Consider the following 26,807-nt stretch of genomic DNA (forward strand, 5'->3'; position numbering starts at 1 on the left):
TGGTGTGTCTGGTGGGTGGGGAAATAGGGATGTTTGATGGTGATGTGTCTGCAGGGTGGGGAGATGCGGATGTTTAGTGGTGTGTCTGCAGGGTGCGAAGATGGGGATTTTTGGTGGTGTGTCTGCAGGGTAGGGAGATGGGGATGTTTGATGGTGGTCTGTTGCAGGGTGGGGAGATCGGTAAGTTTGATGGTGGTGTGTCAGGCAGGGTGGGGAGATGGGAATGTTTGATGGTGGTGTGTCTGGCAGGGTGGGGAGATGGGGATGTTTGATGGTCGTGTGTCTGCAGGGTGGGGAGATGGGGATTTTTGGTGGTGGTTTGTCTGGCAGGGTGGGGTGATGGGGATGTTTGGTGGTGTGTCTGCAGGGTGGTCAGATGGGGATGTTTGATGGTGGTGTACCTCGCAGGGTGCGGAGATGGGGATCTTTGATGGTGGTGTGTCTGACAGGATGCGTAGATGGGGATGTTTGATGGTGGTGTGTCTGCAGGGTGGGGAGATGTGGAAGTTTAATGGTAGTGTGTCTGGCAGGGGGGGCAGATGGGGATGTTTGATGGTGGTGTGTCTGCAGGGTGGGTAGATGGGGATGTTTGGTGGTGGTGTGTCTCGCAGGGTGGGCAGATGGGGATGTTTGATGGTGGTGTGTCTGCAGGGTAGTGAGATGGGGATGTTTGATGGTGGTGTGTCTGCAGGGTGGGTAGATGGGGATGTTTGGTGGTGGTGTGTCTCGCAGGGTGGGCAGATGGGGATGTTTGATGGTGGTGTGTCTGCAGGGTAGTGAGATGGGGATGTTTGATGGTGGTGTGTCTGCAGAGTGGGGAGATGGTGATGTTTGCTGGTGGTGTGTCTGGCGGGCTGGGGAGCTGGGGATGTTTGATGGTGATATGTGTGCGGGGTGGGGAGATGCGGATATTTGGTGGTGTGTCTGCAGGGTGGGGAGATGTGGATATTTGGGGGTGTGTCTGCAGAGTGAGGAGATGAGGATGTTTGGTGGTGGTGTGTCTTGCAGGGTGGGGAGATGGGGATGTTTCGTGGTGTGTCTGGCAGGGTGGGGAGATGGGGATGTTTGGTGGTGTGTCTGCAGGGTGGGGAGATGGGGATGTTTGATGGTGGTGTGTCCGCAGGGTGGGGAGATGGGGTTGTTTAATCGTGTTTCTACAGGGTGGGAAATGGGGATGCTTGATGACGGTCTGTTTGGCAGGGTGGGGATATGGGGCTGTTTGGTGGAGTGTCTGGCAGGGTGTGGAGTTGGGGATGTTTGATGCTGGTGTGTCTGCAGGGTGTGGAGATGGGGATGTTTGGTGGTGTGTCTGCAGGGTGGGGAGGTGGGGATGTTTGGTGGTCTCTCTGCAGGGTGCGGAGATGGGCATGTTTGGTGGTGGTGTGTCTGGCAGGATGGGGAGATGGGGATGTTTAATGGTGGTGTGTCTGCAGGGTGGGGAGATGGGGATGTTTGGTGCTCTGTCTGCAGGGTGGGGAAATGGGGATATTTGGTCGTGTGTCTGAAGCGTGGCGATATGTGGATGTTTGGTGGTGGTGTTTCTGGCAGTGTGTCGAGATGGGGATGTTTGATGGTGGTGTGTCTGCAGGCTGGGGAGATGCGGATGTTTGATGGTTTGTCTGCAGGGTGGGGAGATCGGGATGTTTGATGGTGGTGTGTCTACAGGGTGGGGAGATGGGGATGTTTGGTGGTGTGTCTAGCAGGGTGGGGAGATGGGGATGTTTGGTGGTGTGTGTGCAGGGTGGGGAGATGGGGATGTTTGATGCTGATGTGTCTGGCAGGTTGGGGAGATGCGTATGTTTGATGGTGCTGTGTCTGGCAGGGTGGCGAGATGGGGATGTTTAGTGGTGTTTCTGCAGGGTGGGGAAGTGGGGATGTTTGGTGGTGTGTCTGGCAGGGTGGTAGGGTGGGGATGTCTCATGGTGGTGTGTCTGCAGGGTGGTCAGATGGGGATGTTTGATGGTGGTGTACCTCGCAGGGTGCGGAGATGGGGATCTTTGATGGTGGTGTGTCTGACAGGATGCGTAGATGGGGATGTTTGATGGTGGTGTGTCTGCAGGGTGGGGAGATGTGGAAGTTTAATGGTAGTGTGTCTGGCAGGGTGGGCAGATGGGGATGTTTGATGGTGGTGTGTCTGCAGGGTGGGTAGATGGGGATGTTTGGTGGTGGTGTGTCTCGCAGGGTGTGCAGATGGGGATGTTTGATGGTGGTGTGTCTGCAGGCTGGGGAGATGCGGATGTTTGATGTTTTGTCTGCAGGGTGGGGAGATCGGGATGTTTGATGGTGGTGTGTCTACAGGGTGGGGAGATGGGGATGTTTGGTGGTGTGTCTAGCAGGGTGGGGAGATGGGGATGTTTGGTGGTGTGTGTGCAGGGTGGGGAGATGGGGATGTTTGATGCTGGTGTGTCTGGCAGGTTGGGGAGATGGGTATGTTTGATGGTGCTGTGTCTGGCAGGGTGGTTAGATGGGGATGTTTAATGGTGGTGTGTCTGCAGGGTGGGGAGATGTGGATGATTGATGGTGGTATGTCTGGCAGGGTATGGAGATGGGGATGTTTGATGGTGGTGTGTCTGCAGGGTGGGGAGATGGGGATGTTTAATGGTGGTGTGTCTGCAGGGTGGGGAGATGGGGATGTTTGGTGGTTGTGTGTCTGGAAGGGTGGGGAGATGGGGATGTTTCATGCCGTGTCTGCAGGGTGGGGAGATGGCGATGTTTGATGGTGGTGTGTCTGGCAGGGTGGGGAGATGGGGATGTTTGATGGTGGTGTGTCTGGCAGGGTGGGAAGAATGGGATGTTTGATGGTGGTGTGTCTGCAGGGTGGTGAAATGGGGATGTTTGGTGGTGTGTCTGCAGGGTGGGGAGATGGTGATATTTCATGGTGGTGTCTCTGCAGGGTGGGGAAATGGGGATGTTTGATGGTGGTGTGCGTGGCAGGGTGGGGAGATGGGGATGTATGATAGTGGTGTGTCTGCAGGGTGCGGACCTAGGGATGTTTGATGGTGGTGTGTCTGCAGGGTGGGGAGATGGGGAAGTTTGATGGTGATGTGTCTGCAGTGTGGGGAGATGGGGATATTTGGAAGTGTGTCCGCAGGGTGGGGAGATGGGGTTGTTTGATCGTGTTTCTACAGGGTGGGGAGATGGGGATGTTTGTTGGCGGTGTCTCTGGCAGGGTGGGGAGATGGGGCTGTTTGGTGGTGTGTCTGGCAGGGTGGCGAGATGGGGATGTTTGGTGGTGTGTCTGCAGGGTGGGGAGATGGGGATGTTTAATGGTGGTGTGTCTGCAGGGTGGGGAGATGGGGATGTTTGGTGCTCTGTCTGAAGGGTGGGGAGGTGGGGATATTTGGTGGTGTGTCTGCAGGGTGGGGAGATGGGGATGTTTGGTGGTGGTGTTTCTGGCAGGGTGGGGAGATGGGGATGTTTGATGGTTGTGTGTCTGCAGGGTGGGGAGATGTGGATGTTTGGTGTGTCTGCAGGGTGGGGCGATGGGGATGTTTGATGGTGGTGCGTCTGAAGGGTGGGGAGATGGGGATGTTTGGTGGTGTGTCTGCATGGTGGGGAGATGGGGATGTTTAATCGTGTGTCTGCAGGGTGGGGAGATGGGCATGTTTGATGGTGGTGTGTCTGCAGGGTGGGGAGATGAGGATGTTTGGTGGTGTGTAGCAATGTGGAGAGATGGGGATGTTTGGTGGTGTGTCTGCAGGGTGGGGAGATCGGGATGTTTGGTGTGTCTGGAGGGTGGGGAGATTCGGATGTTTGATGGTGGTGTGTCTGCAGGGTGGGGAGATGGGGATGTTTGATGGTGGTGTGCGTGGCAGGGTGGGGAGATGGGGATGTTTGATAGTGGTGTGTCTGCAGGGTGGGGAGATGGGGATGTTTGGTGGTGTGTCTGGCAGGGTGGGGTGATGTGGATGTTTGATGGTGATGTGTCTGCAGGGTGGGGAGATGGGGATATTTGGTGGTGTGTCTGCAGTGTGGGGAGATGAGGATAGTTGGTGGTGTGTCTGCAGTGTGGGGAGATGGGGATGTTTGGTGCTCTGTCTGCAGTGTGGGGAGATGAGGATATTTGGTGGTGTGTCTGCAGGGTGGGGAGAAGGGGATATTTGATGGTGCTGTATCTGCAGGGTAGGGAGATGAGGATGTTTGATGGTGGTGTGTCTGCAGGGTGGGGAGATGGGGATGTTTGGTGGTGATGTGTCTGCAGGGTGGGGAGATGGGGATGTTTTTTGGTGTGTCTGCAGGGTGGGGCGATGGGGATGTTTGGTTGTGTGTCTGCAGGGTGGGGAGATGTGGATGTTTGGTGTTGTGTCTGCAGGGTGGGGCGATGGGGATGTTTGATGGTGGTGCGTCTGCAGGGTGGGTAGATGGGGATGTTTGATGGTAGTGTTTCTGGCAGGGTGGGGAGATGGGGATGTTTGCTGGTGGTGTGTCTGCAGGGTGGGGAGATGGGGTTGTTTAATCGTGTGTCTGCAGGGTGGGGAGATGGGCATGTTTGATGGTGGTGTGTCTGCAGGGTGGGGAGATGAGGATGTTTGGTGGTGTGTAGCAATGTGGAGAGATGGGGATGTTTGGTGGTGTGTCTGCAGGGTGGGGAGATGGGGATGTCTGGTGGTGTGTCTGGCAGGGTGGGGTGATGTAGATGTTTGATGGTGATGTGTCTGCAGGGTGGGGAGATGGGGATATTTGGTGGTGTGTCTGGCAGGGTGGCGAGACGGGGATGTTTGGTGGCCGTGTGTCTGGCAGGGTGGGGAGATGGGGCTGTTTGGTGGAGTGTCTGGCAGGGTGGGGAGATGGGGATGTTTGGTGGTGTGTCTGCAGTGTGGGGAGATGAGGATATTTGGTGGTGTGTCTGCAGGGTGGGGAGATGGGGATGTTTGATGGTGGTGTGTCTGCAGGATAGGGAGATGGGGTTGTTTGATGGTGGTGTATCTGCAGGGTGGGGAGATGGGGATGTTTGGTTGTGTGTCTGCAGGGTGGGGAAATGTGGATGTTTGGTGTTGTGTCTGCAGGGTGGGGCGATGGGGATGTTTGATGGTGGTATGTCTGCAGGGTGGGGAGAAGGGGATGTTTGATGGTGGTGCGTCTGCAGGGTGGGGAGATGGGGTTGTTTGATGGTGGTGCGTCTGCAGGGTGGGGAGATGGGGATGTTTGATGGTAGTGTTTCTGGCAGGGTGGGGAGATGGGGATGTTTGATGGTGGTGTGTCTGCAGGGTGGGGAGATGGGGATGTTTGATGGTGGTGCGTCTGCAGGGTGGGGAGATGGGGATGTTTGATGGTAGTGTTTCTGGCAGGGTGGGGAGATGGGGATGTTTGATGGTGGTGTGTCTGCAGGGTGGGGAGATGGGGATGTTTAATCGTGTGTTTGCAGGGTGGGGAGATGGGGATGTTTGATGGTGGTGTGTCTGCAGGGTGGGGAGATGAGGATGTTTGGTGATGTGTCTAGCAGGGTGGGGAGATGGGGATATTTGGTGGTGGTGTGTCTGCAGGGTGGGGAGATGGGGATGTTTGATGGTGTGTCTGCAGGGTGGGGAGATGGGGATGTTTGATGGTGGTGTGTCTGCAGGGTGGGGAGATGGGGATGTTTAATTGTGTGTCTGCAGGGTGGGGAGATGGGGATGTTTGGTGGTGTGTCTGCAGGGTGGGGAGATGCAGATGTTTGGTGGTGTGTCTGCAGAGTGGAGAGATGGGGATGTTTGCTGGTGGTGTGTCTGCAGGGTGGGGAGATGGGGATGTTTGGTGGTGTGTCTGCATGGTGGGGAGATGGGGATGTTTAATAATGTGTCTGCAGGTTGGAGAGATGGGCATGTTTGATGGTGGTGTGTCTGCAGGGTGGGGAGATGAGGATGTTTGGTGGTGTGTAGCAATGTGGAGAGATGGGGATGTTTGGTGGTGTGTCTGCAGGGTGGGGAGATCGGGATGTTTGGTGTGTCTGGAGGGTGGGGAGATTCGGATTTTTGATGGTGGTGTGTCTGCAGGGTGGGGAGATGGGGATGTTTGGTGGTGTGTCTGGCAGGGTGGGGTGATGTGGATGTTTGATGGTGATGTGTCTGCAGGGTGGGGAGATGGAGATATTTGGTGGTGTGTCTGGCAGGGTGGCGAGATGGGGATGTTTGGTGGCCGTGTGTCTGGCAGGGTGGGGAGTTGGGGCTGTTTGGTGGAGTGTCTGGCAGGGTGGCGAGATGGGGATGTTTGGTGGTGTGTCTGCAGGGTGGGGAGATGGGGATGTTTAATGGTGGTGTGTCTGCAGGGTGCGGACCTAGGGATGTTTGATGGTGGTGTGTCTGCAGGGTGGGGAGATGGGGAAGTTTGATGGTGATGTGTCTGCAGTGTGGGGAGATGGGGATATTTGGAAGTGTGTCCGCAGGGTGGGGAGATGGGGTTGTTTGATCGTGTTTCTACTGGGTGGGGAGATGGGGATGTTTGTTGGCGGTGTCTCTGGCAGGGTGGGGAGATGGGGCTGTTTGGTGGAGTGTCTGGCAGGGTGGCGAGATGGGGATGTTTGGTGGTGTGTCTGCAGGGTGGGGAGATGGGGATGTTTAATGGTGGTGTGTCTGCAGGGTGGGGAGATGGGGATGTTTGGTGCTCTGTCTGAAGGGTGGGGAGGTGGGGATATTTGGTGGTGTGTCTGCAGGGTGGGGAGATGGGGATGTTTGGTGGTGGTGTTTCTGGCAGGGTGGGGAGATGGGGATGTTTGATGGTGGTGTTTCTGCAGGGTGGGGAGATGGGGATGTTTGATGGTGGTGTGTCTGCAGGGTGGGGAGATGGGGATGTTTGATGATGGTGTGTCTGCAGGGTGGGGAGATGGGAATGTTTGGTGGTGATGTCTCTGCAGGGTGGGGCGATGGGGATGTTTGGTTGTGTGTCTGCAGGGTGGGGAGATGTGGATGTTTGGTGTGTCTGCAGGGTGGGGCGATGGGGATGTTTGATGGTGGTGCGTCTGAAGGGTGGGGAGATGGGGATGTTTGGTGGTGTGTCTGCATGGTGGGGAGATCGGGATGTTTAATCGTGTGTCTGCAGGGTGGGGAGATGTGCATGTTTGATGGTGGTGTGTCTGCAGGGTGGGGAGATGAGGATGTTTGGTGGTGTGTAGCAATGTGGAGAGATGGGGATGTTTGGTGGTGTGTCTGCAGGGTGGGGAGATCGGGATGTTTGGTGTGTCTGGAGGGTGGGGAGATTCGGATGTTTGATGGTAGTGTGTCTGCAGGGTGGGGAGATGGGGATGTTTGATGGTGGTGTGCGTGGCAGGCTGGGGAGATGGGGATGTTTGATAGTGGTGTGTCTGCAGGGTGGGGAGATGGGGATGTTTGGTGGTGTGTCTGGCAGGGTGGGGTGATGTGGATGTTTGATGGTGATGTGTCTGCAGGGTGGGGAGATGGGGATATTTGGTGGTGTGTCTGCAGTGTGGGGAGATGAGGATAGTTGGTGGTGTGTCTGCAGGGTGGGGAGATGGGGATGTTTGGTGCTCTGTCTGCAGTGTGGGGAGATGAGGATATTTGGTGGTGTGTCTGCAGGGTGGGGAGAAGGGGATATTTGATGGTGCTGTATCTGCAGGGTAGGGAGATGAGGATGTTTGATGGTGGTGTGTCTGCAGGGTGGGGAGATGGGGATGTTTGGTGGTGATGTGTCTGCAGGGTGGGGAGATGGGGATGTTTTTTGGTGTGTCTGCAGGGTGGGGCGATGGGGATGTTTGGTTGTGTGTCTGCAGGGTGGGGAGATGTGGATGTTTGGTGTTGTGTCTGCAGGGTGGGGCGATGGGGATGTTTGATGGTGGTCCGTCTGCAGGGTGGGTAGATGGGGATGTTTGATGGTAGTGTTTCTGGCAGGGTGGGGAGATGGGGATGTTTGCTGGTGGTGTGTCTGCAGGGTGGGGAGATGGGGTTGTTTAATCGTGTGTCTGCAGGGTGGGGAGATGGGCATGTTTGATGGTGGTGTGTCTGCAGGGTGGGGAGATGAGGATGTTTGGTGGTGTGTAGCAATGTGGAGAGATGGGGATGTTTGGTGGTGTGTCTGCAGGGTGGGGAGATGGGGATGTTTGGTGGTGTGTCTGGCAGGGTGGGGTGATGTAGATGTTTGATGGTGATGTGTCTGCAGGGTGGGGAGATGGGGATATTTGGTGGTGTGTCTGGCAGGGTGGCGAGACGGGGATGTTTGGTGGCCGTGTGTCTGGCAGGGTGGGGAGATGGGGCTGTTTGGTGGAGTGTCTGGCAGGGTGGGGAAATGGGGATGTTTGGTGGTGTGTCTGCAGTGTGGGGAGATGAGGATATTTGGTGGTGTGTCTGCAGGGTGGGGAGATGGGGATGTTTGATGGTGGTGTGTCTGCAGGATAGGGAGATGGGGTTGTTTGATGGTGGTGTATCTGCAGGGTGGGGAGATGGGGATGTTTGGTTGTGTGTCTGCAGGGTGGGGAAATGTGGATGTTTGGTGTTGTGTCTGCAGGGTGGGGCGATGGGGATGTTTGATGGTGGTATGTCTGCAGGGTGGGGAGAAGGGGATGTTTGATGGTGGTGCGTCTGCAGGGTGGGGAGATGGGGTTGTTTGATGGTGGTGCGTCTGCAGGGTGGGGAGATGGGGATGTTTGATGGTAGTGTTTCTGGCAGGGTGGGGAGATGGGGATGTTTGATGGTGGTGTGTCTGCAGGGTGGGGAGATGGGGATGTTTGATGGTGGTGCGTCTGCAGGGTGGGGAGATGGGGATGTTTGATGGTAGTGTTTCTGGCAGGGTGGGGAGATGGGGATGTTTGATGGTGGTGTGTCTGCAGGGTGGGGAGATGGGGATGTTTAATCGTGTGTCTGCAGGGTGGGGAGATGGGGATGTTTGATGGTGGTGTGTCTGCAGGGTGGGGAGATGAGGATGTTTGGTGATGTGTCTAGCAGGGTGGGGAGATGGGGATATTTGGTGGTGGTGTGTCTGCAGGGTGGGGAGATGGGGATGTTTGATGGTGTGTCTGCAGGGTGGGGAGATGGGGATGTTTGATGGTGGTGTGTCTGCAGGGTGGGGAGATGGGGATGTTTAATTGTGTGTCTGCAGGGTGGGGAGATGGGGATGTTTGGTGGTGTGTCTGCAGGGTGGGGAGATGCAGATGTTTGGTGGTGTGTCTGCAGGGTGGGGAGATGGGGATGTTTGCTGGTGGTGTGTCTGCAGGGTGGGGAGATGGGGATGTTTGGTGGTGTGTCTGCATGGTGGGGAGATGGGGATGTTTAATAATGTGTCTGCAGGTTGGAGAGATGGGCATGTTTGATGGTGGTGTGTCTGCAGGGTGGGGAGATGGGGATGTTTGGTGGTGTGTCTGCAGGGTGGGGAGATGGGGATGTTTGATGATGGGGATGTTTGATGGTGGTGTGTCTGCAGTGTGGGGAGATGCAGATGTTTGGTGGTGTGTCTTCAGGGTGGGGAGATGGGGATGATTGATGGTGGTGTTTCTGGCAGGGTGGGGAGATGGGGATGTTTGGTGGAGTGTCTGGCAGGGTGGCGAGATGGGGATGTTTGGTGGTGTGTCTGCAGGGTGGGGAGATGGGGATGTTTAATGGTGGTGTGTCTGCAGGGTGGGGAGATGGGGATGTTTGGTGCTCTGTCTGAAGGGTGGGGAGGTGGGGATATTTGGTGGTGTGTCTGCAGGGTGGGGAGATGGGGATGTTTGGTGGTGGTGTTTCTGGCAGGGTGGGGAGATGGGGATGTTTGATGGTGGTGTGTCTGCAGGGTGGGGAGATGGGGATGTTTGGTGGTGATGTCTCTGCAGGGTGGGGCGATGGGGATGTTTGGTTGTGTGTCTGCAGGGTGGGGAGATGTGGATGTTTGGTGTGTCTGCAGGGTGGGGCGATGGGGATGTTTGATGGTGGTGCGTCTGAAGGGTGGGGAGATGGGGATGTTTGGTGGTGTGTCTGCATGGTGGGGAGATGGGGATGTTTAATCGTGTGTCTGCAGGGTGGGGAGATGGGCATGTTTGATGGTGGTGTGTCTGCAGGGTGGGGAGATGATGTTTGGTGGTGTGTAGCAATGTGGAGAGATGGGGATGTTTGGTGGTGTGTCTGCAGGGTGGGGAGATCGGGATGTTTGGTGTGTCTGGAGGGTGGGGAGATTCGGATGTTTGATGGTGGTGTGTCTGCAGGGTGGGGAGATGGGGATGTTTGATGGTGGTGTGCGTGGCAGGGTGGGGAGATGGGGATGTTTGATAGTGGTGTGTCTGCAGGGTGGGGAGATGGGGATGTTTGGTGGTGTGTCTGGCAGGGTGGGGTGATGTGGATGTTTGATGGTGATGTGTCTGCAGGGTGGGGAGATGGGGATATTTGGTGGTGTGTCTGCAGTGTGGGGAGATGAGGATAGTTGGTGGTGTGTCTGCAGGGTGGGGAGATGGGGATGTTTGGTGCTCTGTCGGCAGTGTGGGGAGATGAGGATATTTGGTGGTGTGTCTGCAGGGTGGGGAGAAGGGGATATTTGATGGTGGTGTATCTGCAGGGTAGGGAGATGAGGATGTTTGATGGTGGTGTGTCTGCAGGGTGGGGAGATGGGGATGTTTGGTGGTTATGTGTCTGCAGGGTGGGGAGATGGGGATGTTTTTTGGTGTGTCTGCAGGGTGGGGCGATGGGGATGTTTGGTTGTGTGTCTGCAGGGTGGGGAGATGTGGATGTTTGGTGTTGTGTCTGCAGGGTGGGGCGATGGGGATGTTTGATGGTGGTGCGTCTGCAGGGTGGGGAGATGGGGTTGTTTAATCGTGTGTCTGCAGGGTGGGGAGATGGGCATGTTTGATGGTGGTGTGTCTGCAGGGTGGGGAGATGAGGATGTTTGGTGGTGTGTAGCAATGTGGAGAGATGGGGATGTTTGGTGGTGTGTCTGCAGGGTGGGGAGATGGGGATGTTTGGTGGTGTGTCTGGCAGGGTGGGGTGATGTAGATGTTTGATGGTGATGTGTCTGCAGGGTGGGGAGATGGGGATATTTGGTGGTGTGTCTGGCAGTGTGGCGAGACGGGGATGTTTGGTGGCCGTGTGTCTGGCAGGGTGGGGAGATGGGGCTGTTTGGTGGAGTGTCTGGCAGGGTGGGGAGATGGGGATGTTTGGTGGTGTGTCTGCAGGGTGGGGAGATGGGGATGTTTGATGGTGGTGTGTCTGCAGGATAGGGAGATGGGGTTGTTTGATGGTGGTGTATCTGCAGGGTGGGGAGATGGGGATGTTTGGTTGTGTGTCTGCAGGGTGGGGAAATGTGGATGTTTGGTGTTGTGTCTGCAGGGTGGGGCGATGGGGATGTTTGATGGTGGTATGTCTGCAGGGTGGGGAGAAGGGGATGTTTGATGGTGGTGCGTCTGCAGGGTGGGGAGATGGGGATGTTTGATGGTGGTACGTCTGCAGGGTGGGGAGATGGGGATGTTTGATGGTAGTGTTTCTGGCAGGGTGGGGAGATGGGGATGTTTGATGGTGGTGTGTCTGCAGGGTGGGGAGATGGGGATGTTTGATGGTGGTGCGTCTGCAGGGTGGGGAGATGGGGATGTTTGATGGTAGTGTTTCTGGCAGGGTGGGGAGATGGGGATGTTTGATGGTGGTGTGTCTGCAGGGTGGGGAGATGGGGATGTTTAATCGTGTGTCTGCAGGGTGGGGAGATGGGGATGTTTGATGGTGGTGTGTCTGCAGGGTGGGGAGATGAGGATGTTTGGTGATGTGTCTAGCAGGGTGGGGAGATGGGGATATTTGGTGGTGGTGTGTCTGCAGGGTGGGGAGATGGGGATGTTTGATGGTGTGTCTGCAGGGTGGGGAGATGGGGATGTTAGATGGTGGTGTGTCTGCAGGGTGGGGAGATGGGGATGTTTAATTGTGTGTCTGCAGGGTGGGGAGATGCAGATGTTTGGTGGTGTGTCTGCAGGGTGGGGAGATGGGGATGTTTGCTGGTGGTGTGTCTGCAGGGTGGGGAGATGCGGATGTTTGGTGGTGTGTCTGCATGGTGGGGAGATGGGGATGTTTAATCATGTGTCTGCAGGTTGGGGAGATGGGCATGTTTGATGGTGGTGTGTCTGCAGGGTGGGGAGATGAGGATGTTTGGTGGTGTGTAGCAATGTGGAGAGATGGGGATGTTTGGTGGTGTGTCTGCAGGGTGGGGAGATCGGGATGTTTGGTGTGTCTGGAGGGTGGGGAGATTCGGATTTTTGATGGTGGTGTGTCTGCAGGGTGGGGAGATGGGGATGTTTGGTGGTGTGTCTGGCAGGGTGGGGTGATGTGGATGTTTGATGGTGATGTGTCTGCAGGGTGGGGAGATGGAGATATTTGGTGGTGTGTCTGGCAGGGTGGCGAGATGGGGATGTTTGGTGGCCGTGTGTCTGGCAGGGTGGGGAGATGGGGCTGTTTGGTGGAGTGTCTGGCAGGGTGGGGAGATGGGGATGTTTGGTGGTGTGTCTGCAGGGTGGGGAGGTGGGCATGTTTGGTGGTGGTGCGTCTGGCAGGGTGGGGAGATGGGGATGTTTAATGGTGGTGTGTCTGCATGGTGGGGAGATGGGGATGTTTGGTGCTCTGTCTGCAGTGTGGGGAGATGAGGATATTTGGTGGTGTGTCTGCAGGGTGGGGAGATGGGGATGTTTGATGGTGGTGTGTCTGCAAGATAGGGAGATGGGGTTGTTTGATGGTGGTGTATCTGCAGGGTGGGGAGATGGGGATGTTTGGTTGTGTGTCTGCAGGGTGGGGAGATGTGGATGTTTGGTGTTGTGTCTGCAGGGTGGGGCGATGGGGATGTTTGATGGTGGTATGTCTGCTGGGTGGGGAGATGGGGATGTTTGATGGTGGTGCGTCTGCAGGGTGGGGAGATGGGGATGTTTGATGGTGGTGCGTCTGCAGGGTGGGGAGATGGGGATGTTTGATGGTAGTGTTTCTGGCAGGGTGGGGAGATGGGGATGTTTGATGGTGGTGTGTCTACAGGGTGGGGAGATGGGGATGTTTGATGGCAGTGTTTCTGGCAGGGTGCGGAGATGGGGATGTTTGATGGTGGTGTGTCTGCAGGGTGGGGAGATGGGGATGTTTAATCGTGTGTCTGCAGGGTGGGGAGATGGGGATGTTTGGTGGTGTGTCTGCAGGGTGGGGAGATGCAGATGTTTGGTGGTGTGTCTGCAGGGTGGGGAGATGGGGATGTTTGATGATGGGGATGTTTTATGGTGGTGTGTCTGCAGTGTGGGGAGATGCAGATGTTTGGTGGTGTGTCTTCAGGGTGGAGAGATGGGGATGATTGATGGTGGTGTTTCTGGCAGGGTGGGGAGATGGGGATGTTTGATGGTGGTGTTTCTGGCAGGGTGGGGAGATGGGGATGTTTGATGGTGGTGTGTCTGCAGGGTGCGGAGCTGGGATGTTTGATGGTGGTGTGTCAGCAGGGTGGGAAGATGTGGATGTTTGGTGGTGTGTCAGGCAGGGTGGGGTGATGTGGATGTGTGATGGTGTGTCTGCAGGGTGGGGAGATGGGGATGTTTGGTGCTCTGTCTGCAGGGTGGGGAGATGGGGATATTTGGTGGTGTGTCTGCAGGGTGGGGAAATGGGGATGTTTGGTGGTGTTTCTGGCAGGCTGGGGAGATGGGGATGTTTGATGGTGGTGTGTCTGCAGGGTGGGGAGATGGGGATGTTTGGTGGTGGTGTGGCTGCAGGGTAGGGAGATGGGGATGTTTGGTTGTGTGTCTGCAGGGTGGGGAGATGCGAATGTTTGGTGTTGTGTCTGCAGGGTGGTGAGATGGGGATGTTTGATGGTAGTGTTTCTGGCAGGGTGTGGTGATGTGGATGTTTGATGGTGGTGCGTCTGCAGGGTGGGAGATCGGGATGTTTGATGGTGTGTCTGGAGGGTGGGGAGATTCGGGTTTTTGATGGTGGTGTGTCTGGCAGGGTGGGGAGATGGGGATGTTTGATGCTTGTGTATCTGGCAGAGTGGGGTGATGTTGATGTTTGATGGTGGTGTGTCTGCAGGGTGGTGAGCTGGGGATGTTTGATGGTGGTGTCTCTGGTAGGGTGGGGAGATGGGGATGTTTGGTGGTTTGTCTGTAGGGTGGGGAGATGGGGATGTTTGATGGTGGTGTGTCCGCAGGGTGGGGAGATGGGGTTGTTTGATCGTGTTTCTACAGGGTGGGGAGATGGGGATGTTTGGTGGTAGTGTGTCTGGCCGGGTGGGGAGATGTGGATGTTTGGTGGTAGTGTGTCTGGCCGAGTGGGGAGATGGGGATGTTTGGTGGTGTGTCTGCAGGGTGGGGAGGTGGGCATGTTTGGTGGTGGTGTGTCTGGCAGGGTGGGGAGTTGGGGATGTTTAATGGTGGTGTGTCTGCAGGGTGGGGAGATGGGGATGTTTGGTGCTCTGTCTGCAGTGTGGGGAGATAAGGATGTTTGATGGTGGTGTGTCTGCAGGATAGGGAGATGGGGATGTTTGGTGGTGATGTGTCTGCAGGGTGGGGAGATGGGGATGTTTGGTGGTGTGTCTGCAGGGTGGGGAGATGGGGATGTTTGATGGTGGTGTGTCTGCAGGATAGGGAGTTGGGGATGTTTGGTGGTGCTGTGTCTGCAGTGTGGGGAGATGAGGATATTTGGTGGTGTGTCTGCAGGGTAGGGAGATGGGGATGTTTGATGGTGGTGTGTCTGCAGGGTGGGGAGATGGGGATGTTTGGTGATGTGTCTGCAGTGTGGGGAGATGGGGATATTTGCTGGTGTGTCTGCAGGGTGGGGAAATGGGGATGTTTGGTTGTGTGTCAGGCAGGGTGGGGTGATGTGGATGTTTGATGGTGGTGTGTCTGCAGGGTTAGGAGATGGGGATGTTTGATGGTGTGTCTGGCAGTGTGGGGAGATGGGCATGTTTGATGGTGGTGTGTCTGCAGGGTGGGGAGATGAGGATGTTTGGTGGTGTGTAGCAATGTGGAGAGATGGGGATGTTTGGTGGTGTGTCTGCAGGGTGGGGAGATTGGGATGTTTGATGGTGTGTCTGGAGGGTGGGGAGATTCAGGTGTTTGATGGTGGTGTGTCTGGCAGGGTGGGGAGATGGGGATGTTTGATGGTGGTGTGTCTGGCAGGGTAGGGAGATGGGGATGTTTGGTGGTGTGTCTGGCCGGGTGGGGAGATGGGGATGTTTGGTGGTGGTGTGTCTGCAGGGTGGGGAGGTGGGAATGTTTGGTGGTGGTGTGTCTGGCAGGGTGGGGAGTTGGGGATGTTTAATGGTGGTGTGTCTGCAGGGTGGGGAGATGGGGATGTTTGGTGCTCTGTCTGCAGTGTGGGGAGATAAGGATGTTTGATGGTGGTGTGTCTGCAGGATAGGGAGATGGGGATGTTTGGTGGTGATGTGTCTGCAGGGTGGGGAGATGGGGATGTTTGGTGGTGTGTCTGCAGGGTGGGGAGATGGGGATGTTTGATGGTGGTGTGTCTGCAGGATAGGGAGTTGGGGATGTTTGGTGGTGCTGTGTCTGCAGTGTGGGGAGATGAGGATATTTGGTGGTGTGTCTGCAGGGTAGGGAGATGGGGATGTTTGATGGTGGTGTGTCTGCAGGGTGGGGAGATGGGGATGTTTGGTGATGTGTCTGCAGTGTGGGGAGATGGGGATGTTTTGTGGTGTGTCTGCAGGATGGGGCGATGGGGATGTTTGGTTGTGTGTCTGCAGGGTGGGGAGATGCGGATGTTTGGTGGTGTGTCTACAGGGTTAGGAGATGGGGATGTTTGGTGGTGTGTCTAGCAGGGTGGGGAGATGGGGATGTTTGGTGGTGGTGTGTCTGCAGGGTGGGCAGATGGGCATGTTTGATGGTGTGTCTGGCAGGGTGGGGAGATGGGGATGTTTGATGGTTGTGTGTCTGCACGGTGTGGAGATGGGGATGATTGATGGTGGTGTTTCTGGCAGGGTAGGGAGATGGGGATGTTTGGTGGTGTGTCGGGCAAGGTGGGGTGATGTGGATGTATGATGGTGTGTCTGCAGGGTGGGGAGATGGGGATGTTTTGTGCTCTGTCTGCAGGGTGGGGAGATGGGGATGTTTTGGTGGTCTGTCTGCAGGGTGGGGAGATGGGCATGTTTGGTGGTGGTGTGTCTGGCAGGGTGGGGAGATGGGGATGTTTAATGGTGGTCTGTCTGCAGGGTGGGGAGGTGGGGATGTTTTGGTGGTCTGTCTGCAGGGTGGGGAGATGGGCATGTTTGGTGGTGGTGTGTCTGGCAGGGTGGGGAGATGGGGATGTTTGGTGCTCTGTCTGCAGGGTGAGGAGATGGGGATATTTGGTGGTGTGTCTGCAGGGTGGGGAGATGGGGATGTTTAGTGGTGATGTTTCTGGCAGGATGGGGAGATGGGGATGTTTGATGGTGGTGTCTGCAGGGTGGGGAGATGGGGTTGTTTGGTGCTCTGTCTGCAGGTTGGGGAGATGGGGATATTTGGTGGTGTGTCTGCAGGGTGGGGAGATGGGGATGTTTGGTGGTGGTGTTGCTGGCAGGGTGGGGAGATGGGGATGTCTGATGGTGGTGTGTCTGCAGGGTGGGGAGATGGGGATGTTTGATGGTGGTGTGTCTGCAAGGTGGGGAGATGGGGATGTTTGGTGGTGTGTCTGCAGGGTGGGGAGATGGGGATGTTTGGTGGTGTGTCTGGCAGGGTGGGGAGATGGGGATGTTTGGTGGTGTGTCTGCAGGGTGGAGAGATGGAGATGTTTGATGGTGGTGCATTTGCAGGGTGGGGAGATGGGGATTTTTGATTGTAGTGTGTCTGGCCGGGTGGGTTTGATGTGGATGTTTGATGGTGGTGTGTCTGCAGGGTGGGGAGATGAGGATGTTTGGTGGTGTGTCTAGCAGGGTGGGGAGATGGGGATATTTGGTGGTGGTGTGTCTGCAGGGTGGGGAAATGGGGATGTTTGGTGGTGTGTCTGGCAGGGTGGGGAGATGGGGATGTTTGGTGGTGTGTCTGCAGGGTGGGGAGATGGGGATGTTTGATCGTGTGTCTGCAGGGTGGGCAGATGGGGATGTTTGATGGTGGTGTGTCTGCAGGGTGGGGAGATGCGGTTGTTTGGTGTTGTGTCTGCAGGGTGGGGAGATGGGGATGTTTGATGGTGGTGCGTCTGCAGGGTGGGGAGATGGGGATGTTTGATGGTAGTGTTTCTGGCAGGGTGGGGTGATGTGGATGTTTGATGGTGGTGTGTCTACAGGGTTAGGAGATGGGGATGTTTGGTGGTGTGTCTAGCAGGGTGGGGAGATGGCGATGTTTGGTGGTGGTGTGTCTGCAGGGTGGGGAGATGGGGATGTTTGGTGTTGTTGTGTCTGCATGGTGGGGAGATGGGGATGTTTGATGGTGGTGTGTCTGCAGGGTGGGGAGATGTGGATGTTTGGTGGTGTGTCTGGCAGGGTGGGGAGATGGGGATGATTGATGGTGGTGTTTCTGGCAGGGTGGGGAGATGCGGATGTTTGGTGGTGTGTCTGCAGGGTGCGGAGCTGGGGATGTTTGATGGTGGTGTGTCAGCAGGGTGGGGAGATGGGGATATTTGGTGGTGTGTCTGCAGGGTGGGGAAATGGGGATGTTTGGTTGTGTGTCAGGCAGGGTGGGGTGATGTGGATGTTTGATGGTGGTGTGTCTGCAGGGTTAGGAGATGGGGATGTTTGATGGTGTGTCTGGCAGTGTGGGGAGATGGGCATGTTTGATGGTGGTGTGTCTGCAGGGTGGGGAGATGAGGATGTTTGGTGGTGTGTAGCAATGTGGAGAGATGGGGATGTTTGGTGGTGTGTCTGCAGGGTGGGGAGATTGGGATGTTTGATGGTGTGTCTGGAGGGTGGGGAGATTCAGGTGTTTGATGGTGGTGTGTCTGGCAGGGTGGGGAGATGGGGATGTTTGATGGTGGTGTGTCTGGCAGGGTAGGGAGATGGGGATGTTTGGTGGTGTGTCTGGCCGGGTGGGGAGATGGGGATGTTTGGTGGTGGTGTGTCTGCAGGGTGGGGAGGTGGGAATGTTTGGTGGTGGTGTGTCTGGCAGGGTGGGGAGTTGGGGATGTTTAATGGTGGTGTGTCTGCAGGGTGGGGAGATGGGGATGTTTGGTGCTCTGTCTGCAGTGTGGGGAGATAAGGATGTTTGATGGTGGTGTGTCTGCAGGATAGGGAGATGGGGATGTTTGGTGGTGATGTGTCTGCAGGGTGGGGAGATGGGGATGTTTGGTGGTGTGTCTGCAGGGTGGGGAGATGGGGATGTTTGATGGTGGTGTGTCTGCAGGATAGGGAGTTGGGGATGTTTGGTGGTGCTGTGTCTGCAGTGTGGGGAGATGAGGATATTTGGTGGTGTGTCTGCAGGGTAGGGAGATGGGGATGTTTGATGGTGGTGTGTCTGCAGGGTGGGGAGATGGGGATGTTTGGTGATGTGTCTGCAGTGTGGGGAGATGGGGATGTTTTGTGGTGTGTCTGCAGGATGGGGCGATGGGGATGTTTGGTTGTGTGTCTGCAGGGTGGGGAGATGCGGATGTTTGGTGGTGTGTCTACAGGGTTAGGAGATGGGGATGTTTGGTGGTGTGTCTAGCAGGGTGGGGAGATGGGGATGTTTGGTGGTGGTGTGTCTGCAGGGTGGGCAGATGGGCATGTTTGATGGTGTGTCTGGCAGGGTGGGGAGATGGGGATGTTTGATGGTTGTGTGTCTGCACGGTGTGGAGATGGGGATGATTGATGGTGGTGTTTCTGGCAGGGTAGGGAGATGGGGATGTTTGGTGGTGTGTCGGGCAAGGTGGGGTGATGTGGATGTATGATGGTGTGTCTGCAGGGTGGGGAGATGGGGATGTTTTGTGCTCTGTCTGCAGGGTGGGGAGATGGGGATGTTTTGGTGGTCTGTCTGCAGGGTGGGGAGATGGGCATGTTTGGTGGTGGTGTGTCTGGCAGGGTGGGGAGATGGGGATGTTTAATGGTGGTCTGTCTGCAGGGTGGGGAGGTGGGGATGTTTTGGTGGTCTGTCTGCAGGGTGGGGAGATGGGCATGTTTGGTGGTGGTGTGTCTGGCAGGGTGGGGAGATGGGGATGTTTGGTGCTCTGTCTGCAGGGTGAGGAGATGGGGATATTTGGTGGTGTGTCTGCAGGGTGGGGAGATGGGGATGTTTAGTGGTGATGTTTCTGGCAGGATGGGGAGATGGGGATGTTTGATGGTGGTGTCTGCAGGGTGGGGAGATGGGGTTGTTTGGTGCTCTGTCTGCAGGTTGGGGAGATGGGGATATTTGGTGGTGTGTCTGCAGGGTGGGGAGATGGGGATGTTTGGTGGTGGTGTTGCTGGCAGGGTGGGGAGATGGGGATGTCTGATGGTGGTGTGTCTGCAGGGTGGGGAGATGGGGATGTTTGATGGTGGTGTGTCTGCAAGGTGGGGAGATGGGGATGTTTGGTGGTGTGTCTGCAGGGTGGGGAGATGGGGATGTTTGGTGGTGTGTCTGGCAGGGTGGGGAGATGGGGATGTTTGGTGGTGTGTCTGCAGGGTGGAGAGATGGAGATGTTTGATGGTGGTGCATTTGCAGGGTGGGGAGATGGGGATTTTTGATTGTAGTGTGTCTGGCCGGGTGGGTTTGATGTGGATGTTTGATGGTGGTGTGTCTGCAGGGTGGGGAGATGAGGATGTTTGGTGGTGTGTCTAGCAGGGTGGGGAGATGGGGATATTTGGTGGTGGTGTGTCTGCAGGGTGGGGAAATGGGGATGTTTGGTGGTGTGTCTGGCAGGGTGGGGAGATGGGGATGTTTGGTGGTGTGTCTGCAGGGTGGGGAGATGGGGATGTTTGATCGTGTGTCTGCAGGGTGGGCAGATGGGGATGTTTGATGGTGGTGTGTCTGCAGGGTGGGGAGATGCGGTTGTTTGGTGTTGTGTCTGCAGGGTGGGGAGATGGGGATGTTTGATGGTGGTGCGTCTGCAGGGTGGGGAGATGGGGATGTTTGATGGTAGTGTTTCTGGCAGGGTGGGGTGATGTGGATGTTTGATGGTGGTGTGTCTACAGGGTTAGGAGATGGGGATGTTTGGTGGTGTGTCTAGCAGGGTGGGGAGATGGCGATGTTTGGTGGTGGTGTGTCTGCAGGGTGGGGAGATGGGGATGTTTGGTGTTGTTGTGTCTGCATGGTGGGGAGATGGGGATGTTTGATGGTGGTGTGTCTGCAGGGTGGGGAGATGTGGATGTTTGGTGGTGTGTCTGGCAGGGTGGGGAGATGGGGATGATTGATGGTGGTGTTTCTGGCAGGGTGGGGAGATGCGGATGTTTGGTGGTGTGTCTGCAGGGTGCGGAGCTGGGGATGTTTGATGGTGGTGTGTCAGCAGGGTGGGGAGATGGGGATATTTGGTGGTGTGTCTGCAGGGTGGGGAAATGGGGATGTTTGGTTGTGTGTCAGGCAGGGTGGGGTGATGTGGATGTTTGATGGTGGTGTGTCTGCAGGGTTAGGAGATGGGGATGTTTGATGGTGTGTCTGGCAGTGTGGGGAGATGGGCATGTTTGATGGTGGTGTGTCTGCAGGGTGGGGAGATGAGGATGTTTGGTGGTGTGTAGCAATGTGGAGAGATGGGGATGTTTGGTGGTGTGTCTGCAGGGTGGGGAGATTGGGATGTTTGATGGTGTGTCTGGAGGGTGGGGAGATTCAGGTGTTTGATGGTGGTGTGTCTGGCAGGGTGGGGAGATGGGGATGTTTGATGGTGGTGTGTCTGGCAGGGTAGGGAGATGGGGATGTTTGGTGGTGTGTCTGGCCGGGTGGGGAGATGGGGATGTTTGGTGGTGGTGTGTCTGCAGGGTGGGGAGATGGGGATGTTTGGTGTTGTTGTGTCTGCATGGTGGGGAGATGGGGATGTTTGATGGTGGTGTGTCTGCAGGGTGGGGAGATGTGGATGTTTGGTGGTGTGTCTGGCAGGGTGGGGAGATGGGGATGATTGATGGTGGTGTTTCTGGCAGGGTGGGGAGATGCGGATGTTTGGTGGTGTGTCTGCAGGGTGCGGAGCTGGGGATGTTTGATGGTGGTGTGTCAGCAGGGTGGGGAGATGGGGATATTTGGTGGTGTGTCTGCAGGGTGGGGAAATGGGGATGTTTGGTTGTGTGTCAGGCAGGGTGGGGTGATGTGGATGTTTGATGGTGGTGTGTCTGCAGGGTTAGGAGATGGGGATGTTTGATGGTGTGTCTGGCAGTGTGGGGAGATGGGCATGTTTGATGGTGGTGTGTCTGCAGGGTGGGGAGATGAGGATGTTTGGTGGTGTGTAGCAATGTGGAGAGATGGGGATGTTTGGTGGTGTGTCTGCAGGGTGGGGAGATTGGGATGTTTGATGGTGTGTCTGGAGGGTGGGGAGATTCAGGTGTTTGATGGTGGTGTGTCTGGCAGGGTGGGGAGATGGGGATGTTTGATGGTGGTGTGTCTGGCAGGGTAGGGAGATGGGGATGTTTGGTGGTGTGTCTGGCCGGGTGGGGAGATGGGGATGTTTGGTGGTGGTGTGTCTGCAGGGTGGGGAGATGGGGATGTTTGGTGCTCTGTCTGCAGTGTGGGGAGATAAGGATGTTTGATGGTGGTGTGTCTGCAGGATAGGGAGATGGGGATGTTTGGTGGTGATGTGTCTGCAGGGTGGGGAGATGGGGATGTTTGGTGGTGTGTCTGCAGGGTGGGGAGATGGGGATGTTTGATGGTGGTGTGTCTGCAGGATAGGGAGTTGGGGATGTTTGGTGGTGCTGTGTCTGCAGTGTGGGGAGATGAGGATATTTGGTGGTGTGTCTGCAGGGTAGGGAGATGGGGATGTTTGATGGTGGTGTGTCTGCAGGGTGGGGAGATGGGGATGTTTGGTGATGTGTCTGCAGTGTGGGGAGATGGGGATGTTTTGTGGTGTGTCTGCAGGATGGGGCGATGGGGATGTTTGGTTGTGTGTCTGCAGGGTGGGGAGATGCGGATGTTTGGTGGTGTGTCTACAGGGTTAGGAGATGGGGATGTTTGGTGGTGTGTCTAGCAGGGTGGGGAGATGGGGATGTTTGGTGGTGGTGTGTCTGCAGGGTGGGCAGATGGGCATGTTTGATGGTGTGTCTGGCAGGGTGGGGAGATGGGGATGTTTGATGGTTGTGTGTCTGCACGGTGTGGAGATGGGGATGATTGATGGTGGTGTTTCTGGCAGGGTAGGGAGATGGGGATGTTTGGTGGTGTGTCGGGCAAGGTGGGGTGATGTGGATGTATGATGGTGTGTCTGCAGGGTGGGGAGATGGGGATGTTTTGTGCTCTGTCTGCAGGGTGGGGAGATGGGGATGTTTTGGTGGTCTGTCTGCAGGGTGGGGAGATGGGCATGTTTGGTGGTGGTGTGTCTGGCAGGGTGGGGAGATGGGGATGTTTAATGGTGGTGTGTCTGCAGGGTGGGGAGGTGGGGATGTTTTGGTGGTCTGTCTGCAGGGTGGGGAGATGGGCATGTTTGGTGGTGGTGTGTCTGGCAGGGTGGGGAGATGGGGATGTTTGATGGTGGTGTCTCTGCAGGGTGGGGAGATGGGGTTGTTTGGTGCTCTGTCTGCAGGTTGGGGAGATGGGGATATTTGGTGGTGTGTCTGCAGGGTGGGGAGATGGGGATGTTTGGTGGTGGTGTTGCTGGCAGGGTGGGGAGATGGGGATGTCTGATGGTGGTGTGTCTGCAGGGTGGGGAGATGGGGATGTTTGATGGTGGTGTGTCTGCAAGGTGGGGAGATGGGGATGTTTGGTGGTGTGTCTGCAGGGTGGGGAGATGGGGATGTTTGGTGGTGTGTCTGGCAGGGTGGGGAGATGGGGATGTTTGGTGGTGTGTCTGCAGGGTGGAGAGATGGGGATGTTTGATGGTGGTGCATTTGCAGGGTGGGGAGATGGGGATTTTTGATGGTGGTGTCTCTGCAGGGTGGGGAGATGGGGATATTTGGTGGTGTGTCTGCAGGGTGGGGAGATGGGGATGTTTGGTGGTGGTGTTGCTGGCAGGGTGGGGAGATGGGGATGTCTGATGGTGGTGTGTCTGCAGGGTGGGGAGATGGGGATGTTTGATGGTGGTGTGTCTGCAAGGTGGGGAGATGGGGATGTTTGGTGGTGTGTCTGCAGGGTGGGGAGATGGGGATGTTTGGTGGTGTGTCTGGCAGGGTGGGGAGATGGGGATGTTTGGTGGTGTGTCTGCAGGGTGGAGAGATGGAGATGTTTGATGGTGGTGCATTTGCAGGGTGGGGAGATGGGGATTTTTGATTGTAGTGTGTCTGGCCGGGTGGGTTTGATGTGGATGTTTGATGGTGGTGTGTCTGCAGGGTGGGGAGATGAGGATGTTTGGTGGTGTGTCTAGCAGGGTGGGGAGATGGGGATATTTGGTGGTGGTGTGTCTGCAGGGTGGGGAAATGGGGATGTTTGGTGGTGTGTCTGGCAGGGTGGGGAGATGGGGATGTTTGGTGGTGTGTCTGCAGGGTGGGGAGATGGGGATGTTTGATCGTGTGTCTGCAGGGTGGGCAGATGGGGATGTTTGATGGTGGTGTGTCTGCAGGGTGGGGAGATGCGGTTGTTTGGTGTTGTGTCTGCAGGGTGGGGAGATGGGGATGTTTGATGGTGGTGCGTCTGCAGGGTGGGGAGATGGGGATGTTTGATGGTAGTGTTTCTGGCAGGGTGGGGTGATGTGGATGTTTGATGGTGGTGTGTCTACAGGGTTAGGAGATGGGGATGTTTGGTGGTGTGTCTAGCAGGGTGGGGAGATGGCGATGTTTGGTGGTGGTGTGTCTGCAGGGTGGGGAGATGGGGATGTTTGGTGTTGTTGTGTCTGCATGGTGGGGAGATGGGGATGTTTGATGGTGGTGTGTCTGCAGGGTGGGGAGATGTGGATGTTTGGTGTTTCTGGCAGGGTGGGGAGATGGGGATGATTGATGGTGGTGTTTCTGGCAGGGTGGGGAGATGCGGATGTTTGGTGGTGTGTCTGCAGGGTGCGGAGCTGGGGATGTTTGATGGTGGTGTGTCAGCAGGGTGGGGAGATGGGGATATTTGGTGGTGTGTCTGCAGGGTGGGGAAATGGGGATGTTTGGTTGTGTGTCAGGCAGGGTGGGGTGATGTGGATGTTTGATGGTGGTGTGTCTGCAGGGTTAGGAGATGGGGATGTTTGATGGTGGTGTGTCTGCAGGGTGGGGAGATGAGGATGTTTGGTGGTGTGTAGCAATGTGGAGAGATGGGGATGTTTGGTGGTGTGTCTGCAGGGTGGGGAGATTGGGATGTTTGATGGTGTGTCTGGAGGGTGGGGAGATTCGGGTGTTTGATGGTGGTGTGTCTGGCAGGGTGGGGAGATGGGGATGTTTGATGGTGGTGTGTCTGGCAGGGTAGGGAGATGGGGATGTTTGGTGGTGTGTCTGGCCGGGTGGGGAGATGGGGATGTTTGGTGGTGGTGTGTCTGCAGGGTGGGGAGATGGGGATATTTGGTGGTGTGTCTAGCAGGCTGGGGAGATGGGGATGTTTGGTGGTGGTGTGTCTGCAGGGTGGGGAGATGGGGATGTTTGGTGGTGTGTCTGCATGGTGGGGAGATGGGGATGTTTAATCGTGTGTCTGCAGGGTGGGGAGATGGGGATGTTTGGTGGTGGTGTGTCTGCAGGGTGGGGAGATGGGGATGTTTAATGGTGGTGTGTCTGCAGGTTGGGGAGATGGGGATATTTGGTGGTGTGTCTGCAGGGTGGGGAGATGGGGATGTTTGGTGGTGGTGTTTCTGGCAGGGTGGGGAGATGGGGATGTTTGATGCTGGTGTGTCTGCAGGGTGGGCAGCTGGGGATGTTTGGTGCTCTGTAGGGTGGGGAGATGGGGATATTTGGTGGTGTGTCTGCAGGGTGCGGAGATGGGGATGTTTGGTGGCGGTGTGTCTGGCAGGGTGGGGAGAATGGGCTGTTTGGTGGAGTGTCTGGCAGGGTGGCGAGATGGGGGTGTTTGGTGGTGTGTCTGCAGGGTGGGGAGGTGGGGATGTTTTGGTGGTCTGTCTGCAGGGTGGGGAGATGGGGATGTTTGATGGTGGTGTGTCTGCAGGGTGGGGAGATGCAGATGTTTGATTGTGGTGTGTCTGCAGAGTCTGGAGATTGGGACGTTTGGTGGTGGTGTGTCTGGCAGGGTGGGGAGATGGGGATGTTTGGTGGTGGTGTGTCTGGCAGGGTGGGGAGTTAGTGATGTTTGATTGTGGTATATTTATCATGGAGTAGGTTAAAGTATCAGCACATTATTATGAGCCGAAAGGCCTGTACGTTGATGTACTACTCCATATCCCAGGGAGAATCATTAAGTATTTAAAACAACATTTTTTGAGGCTTTATGAAGCATGTTTACAGATAAAGTTTAAAATGTTTTTGTCTAGCAAAGGTATTTGTAGTTGGAGTGACAATCGTGGTTTTATTTTGTACAACGTGACAATAACTGGTTCCTTGCGTTGTCTTTTGTTCCAAGGTTTCCACCAGAACGGGGTCCTCAAGGGTCCACAGAACAGCTCGCAGCGGCAACCTGTAAACAGCCGAGCCACCCAGCGAATCCCGCATCAGAGCACAACAGCGGCAGGCCGACCGATTCTGCCTAGACCGGGCTCCCAGCTCAGAGACAGGGACGCCCGCACCCAGAATAACCTGGATTTCTTGAACGTGCCTGAACAGGGAGCTGCAGGGTAAGGGCTGCTGTGCTGCTACCTTTTCCTGTCTCCAGGGGCATCGACGGCTTCTAATTTCACCGTGCTGCACCGACGAATGTGTTAGGATCCCACTTTTTGGGAAGACTCGAGTTGATGTTGAAACCTCTGCACACCAAGTGTTGAATACTGGCAGGTGCCCTCTCCGTCCCTGGGGTATATCTGCTTCTCTGCTAACTGTGGCAGGCTCTGTCGATATTCCCGATGCGGCCTCTACTCCATTGAAGAGATCGTCGTGATTTGAGGGACTACTTCGTTAAGCACCCTTGCACCATCCGCCACAAGCAGGATTTTCTGGTGGCCAAACATTTTATTTCCGATTCCCATTCTAACGTGTCGACCGATGGCCTCCAATTGTGCCAAGATGAGGCCACCCTCAGGGTGGAAGAGCAACATCTTATATTCTGTCTGGTTAACCTCCAACTTGATAGCTTGAATATTGATTTCTCCTTCCGATGAACAAATTATCCACTCTTCCCCCCCCGCCCCCCCCCCCGCATTCCCCACTCTGTCCTTTCACTTTTTCTCACCCACCTATTACTTCCCCCTGGGTCCCCTTCTCCTTCCCTTTCTCATATTGTCCACTCTCCCCTCCTGTCAGAATTCTTCTTCCCCAGCCCTTGGCCCTTCTCACCTACCTGGCTTCACCAATCATCTTCCAGCTAGCCTCCTTCCCCTCCCCCACCTTTTCATTCTGGCATCTTTTCCCTTCCTTCTCAGTCCTGAAGAAGGGTCTTGGCCCAAAACATCAGCGGCATACTATCTTCCATGGATGCTGCCTGACCTGCTGAGTTCCTCCAGCATCTTGTGTGTGTCGCTCTCCTGTCACCGGCAGTATCTGTGTGTCACTGCCCTGCCCAGTGAAGGCACCTCATGCTGTGAGATCTGTGATACAGATGAGAGCTTCTGCAACATCGAAATGTGATATGTGTAACAAGACCTGTTATCAAAGCACTGACTCATCTCCCACTCCATACTCTCAAATTGCATTGAGGAGGAAATGAGCTTCAGTGAACAATGTCACCATTCATGCAAGCTGGTTTGCTTCTGGTATCAGGAGGGTAGACACTAGCATTTTCCCCTCTTCCTGTCCTGCAGGCTCTTGGAACTGACTTTACCCATGTCTCCGGCATCATTCGGTCCCAGATCCCTTGGTAATTTCTGGGCGGTGGGCCAGCCACAAATGGAAGAATTGCGCCCCCTGCTGCTGTAATACATTAGTACCGCTGCTAGACTGAGAGAGCCTGAAAGCAGTGAAAGTTATTATAGAACGCT

General features: G+C 55.9%; 1 protein-coding gene across 2 annotated transcripts in view; it reads left to right on the top strand.

Moving 5' to 3' along the window:
• Window positions 1–26,807, top strand: part of myo1ea (myosin IEa) — a 279,339-nt gene that overhangs the window by 233,989 nt on the left and 18,543 nt on the right. For both annotated transcript variants that reach the window (XM_072278417.1, XM_072278418.1), the window contains exon 26: window positions 25,301–25,511. In XM_072278417.1, the coding sequence (XP_072134518.1) occupies window positions 25,301–25,511 (211 nt within the window). The remainder of the gene's footprint in view (window positions 1–25,300; window positions 25,512–26,807) is intronic.

This window comes from Mobula birostris, chromosome 14 (genome assembly GCF_030028105.1).
Source record: "Mobula birostris isolate sMobBir1 chromosome 14, sMobBir1.hap1, whole genome shotgun sequence".
In the NCBI taxonomy this organism is placed as follows: domain Eukaryota; kingdom Metazoa; phylum Chordata; class Chondrichthyes; order Myliobatiformes; family Myliobatidae; genus Mobula; species Mobula birostris.